General features: G+C 36.2%; 1 protein-coding gene across 1 annotated transcript in view; it reads left to right on the top strand.

Annotated features, from left to right (window-relative positions):
- The first annotated feature begins 877 nt into the window (after positions 1-877).
- LOC144975974 (uncharacterized) overlaps positions 878-3799 on the top strand; it is a 23549-nt gene continuing 20627 nt past the window's right edge. The window contains exons 1-2 of the mRNA XM_078920217.1: positions 878-1095; positions 3372-3532. Coding sequence (XP_078776343.1) covers positions 984-1095; positions 3372-3532 — 273 coding nt within the window. The 5' untranslated portion in view covers positions 878-983. The remainder of the gene's footprint in view (positions 1096-3371; positions 3533-3799) is intronic.

Raw genomic sequence — 3799 nt, 5'->3', positions numbered from 1 at the left:
TATATATATATATATATATATATATATATATATGAGAGAGAGAGCGAGAGAGAGAGAGAGAGGGAGAGAGATATAGAAAGAGAGAGCGGGTGTACGTATACGAGAGAGAGAGAGAGAGAGAGAGAGAGAGAGCTGTGTGTGTGTGTATATACGTGTACGAGAGAGATAGTGTGTGTGTGTGTGTATGTTTGTGTGTGTGTGTGAGAGAGAGAGAGAGAAAGAGAGAGAGAGAGAGAGACAGTTTGTGTTCGTGTACGATCGAGTACGATATATATATATATATATATATATATATATATAGAGAGAGAGAGAGAGAGAGAGAGAGAAAGAGAGAGAGAGAGAGAGAGAGAGAGAGAGAGAGAAGGAAAGAGGTTGTATTACTCGTAAATGTTGGTGTGCGTGCGCATATTATAATAATATGTATGTGAGCATGTGTGTGTTTGTGTGTTCTCCTAAGTGTTGAGAGACTACGCGTGTATTTACATGTTATTATTATAAACAGTAACCATTCACTTCAAAAGTCAAACAATGACTATTATTATAATAATATTATGGTTAGATTGGGACGGTTAAGAGGTTAGCCAACCCTTTACCAAATTGGGACCCGCCATCTCAATCTAGTATTACTTCCAATTGAACTAGTCACTAAAATTGAAATTACAGTCTAAATTATGAAACTTAATTCGAAATAATCTGCCCCATATTAGATATTAATATGAATGTCGATCATATATTTACCAAAGTGTCAATTGTTGTAAATCAAATCGTGTATACGCTTAATACTAGTTTACGAAATCAGGCTCACCCCGAAATAACACCGTTTCGTCATGATTGGTATCAATTATTGTGTTCATATTGGTATCAAAAACTGACTGTGATCTCATTTGTTTCCCAGTTTTCAGAGAGTGAAGACAAACATATTAATTTATCAGTCAACGTAACGCTTTTCAATCTGTCAGCGTAACTTACACAAAAAATCCAACATGTCTCAGTGGAATCTGAATATAACATTCGCTGTCCTTTTCATAACTGTGTATTCCGCCAGTGCTTTATTATTTACGCGTGAGGAAAAGGTTGCTACATCCAATGGCCGAGGTGAGATTTTAGAATATTTACTGTATATACAATCCATCGAGTCAAATTAGTTTAGTGCGTATATCGGAGTAAAGTGGATAACAAAAAGTAATTAAAGTTAACACGTAAATAACATGATTTTTCCAGATTTAACGCAAAAAGTGTATTAATTTTACGATATTATTTCTTGGACATTTGTATCACCCCGATATATACAGTAGTGATCCAAAGTAACGTTACATTGTTGTTGTCTGTCATCCTCTTTACTTACACTATACTATATCAACACGTGTTATATATCATATGAAAGAGAGATTGTAAGAATTCGTAAAATCTCAGATTTTTTTTTTACAAGGAGACGCCATTGCTAATTCAAAATGATAAATGAAAACTTTTAAAAACTGAAAATTGCAACTTGGAAGAGATGGTTTTGGTTATCAATATTTTATGTGTCCCCTTCAGTATCAAGCAAATATTACACTTTACACTGACTTTACGGTTTGTCAAAGTTGTTAGACTGTAGACAGTTTATGTACTTTTCTTGATCCAAACTTCTGTTACGATAGCGAAAGGTTTATCGTTGTTTCGTCTTGGAATTGGGCTTTAATTGGAGACCACTTTTATTGTTCTACAGGATTCATATCTGGGACAGGACTGGTCACATTCTATGGGTGCTGTAAACTCTATACGGTGGGGCCAAGATGACAAATGTTATTGCCTGGGTTGTTGATAAAGGAGTGACGTGTGGTTGAAACACGTATTTGATATACTGTTGAGCGTTAAGTCAACTGCTGTGAGCATTGTTCTGAAGTTCACCTTATGTGGCCGTGAGTCCATTGTTCACGATTCATCCGGTGCTGATCGGTCAGCATCGGCGGAACAGCCGGGCGTCTTGCAGTCCTGCCTCTAAAAGTTAATGTCGCGTAATATGTCTTCTGCACTACCCCTGTTCTTGAGTTGACGTCTAGTAGCAATTTTGTATGGGCCTTATTATTGCATATGAAGAATAGCTTCAACAGTGTGGGGGAGTGGTTTATGCATGGCCGTCCTTGCCATGAAAGATATTTTACCGACCCAGTCAAAACCCACTTATTGTGTTAGTGATACACTGACATTTGAGAAATGTTTTAAAATATTGGATTACATTAGATGTTTACATCGAATTCGGCTTCAAAATGTTCGTTCTTCACAAATCAATTTAGGCATTGTAATGTGAGCCTGTTTGAAAAGATCTTGACATAGACATTTTAGAGGGATTTCTCGATAATCATGGCAGAGCTCTAACAGATAACAGCATAATCTGATTTTGTTGTCAACGGAGGTGCAAAAATGTGCGATTTATTTGAAACACAATGGGACGACTTGTTTATGGTGAATACATTATTTTGTGTTCAATTCTACTTTTTCCAAATATGGAGCGTTAAGTGAATACATTCAATACATCATATTTGATTTTTGAATTTGATTTCCTATAACATGCTATGTAATTTTATTTCTTCGACGTTCATTTTTTGCCATGTAGAACATTTCAAATTAGTAACGTTACTTTTGATCATTACTGTATAATATAATTAATGTTTCATATAAAACAGAAAGCTATAACACCTCAGGATCACTTCCGATCAAAGACAGTACTGTCACTTTACTAACTTATTTACTTCCGGTGCCGTCTCTTAGGTAGACGTCGACGAAATAATGCGCCACTCTTCTCTGTCGCATGCTTTTTGGCTCCATTCAGTTGCAGAGTCCATTCCAGCCTTTCACATCACCAATCCATGTTCTTGGCGGTCTGCTCTTTGGTCTCCGGCCTTCAACTTTGCCCTCTAAAATATATTTCATGATAGAGTGTGGCTTTTTTAAGTGTCATTTTAAAGGCCCGTTAATGAGCGATACGATATTATACAGTATTATAAAGAGCCAAGGAGGCAAAGGTCAAACCCGAGATTGAACAACAGAGAAAGGAAACTTATTCCACTGTCAAAACCCTAATTATAGGCGCAAAATATATTTGGTATTAATTACCAGTAGAAGTCAATTTGTTTCTTTCTTTGAAGAAATAAAACTTAAATTCATGGTAAGCAGCTACGCATATTTTCCAAATGGTGGAAAGTACTAGCGTCCAATCAAAAAGATAGCAAGCAATTGAAACCGAAATAAACTCCGACGCCATGAGTCAATGGCTCTGAAATGCTACTTCTTTTTTAAACCAAAGTTATTATTTTCTTTCTTTTCTTTTTCATCCCTTAGAAAGGAAAAAGAGAATTCTATTTATACTGCTTTCCATATTTCCTAAACAGAAATAGATGAGTCTTGCCTTGCAAAAGCCGACGCGGGTAGTTGTGATTTCTACACTTGCTTTGAGCAACGGCTGCCATGTGGAAGGGAATATTACATCATGAAACAGGGACTTTATTACTGCAACAAGATTGAAAGTATGATGAACACATTCCCAGAAGACGTAAGTTTCTTGTTCAGATGAAATGAGTATCAAAAATTATAGAGCGCATTTTCACAGGTGTACTTACTATGCTCAAGCGCTAAAAATGTATTGTTTTTTTTTTTTAAATACCCCTAGCTGTTCATATAGAACCATGCTTCCTTGTCAGACTATACCAGTCTATACTAACACTCTATCAATATGCGTCACTACCTAAGTGTTACAACCTGCTTTTATTGAGATCGTGTATGCAAAAGTGCCTCCTCGAAAGACAACTCACCGGAAACA

Source organism: Berghia stephanieae, chromosome 6 (genome assembly GCF_034508935.2).
Source record: "Berghia stephanieae isolate SIO BIC M18660-M18661 chromosome 6, UCSD_Bste_1.3, whole genome shotgun sequence".
Taxonomy (NCBI): Eukaryota; Metazoa; Mollusca; class Gastropoda; order Nudibranchia; family Aeolidiidae; genus Berghia; species Berghia stephanieae.
The sequence above is the reverse complement of the archived record's forward strand: the minus strand, read 5'-3'. Positions and strand labels throughout refer to the sequence as shown.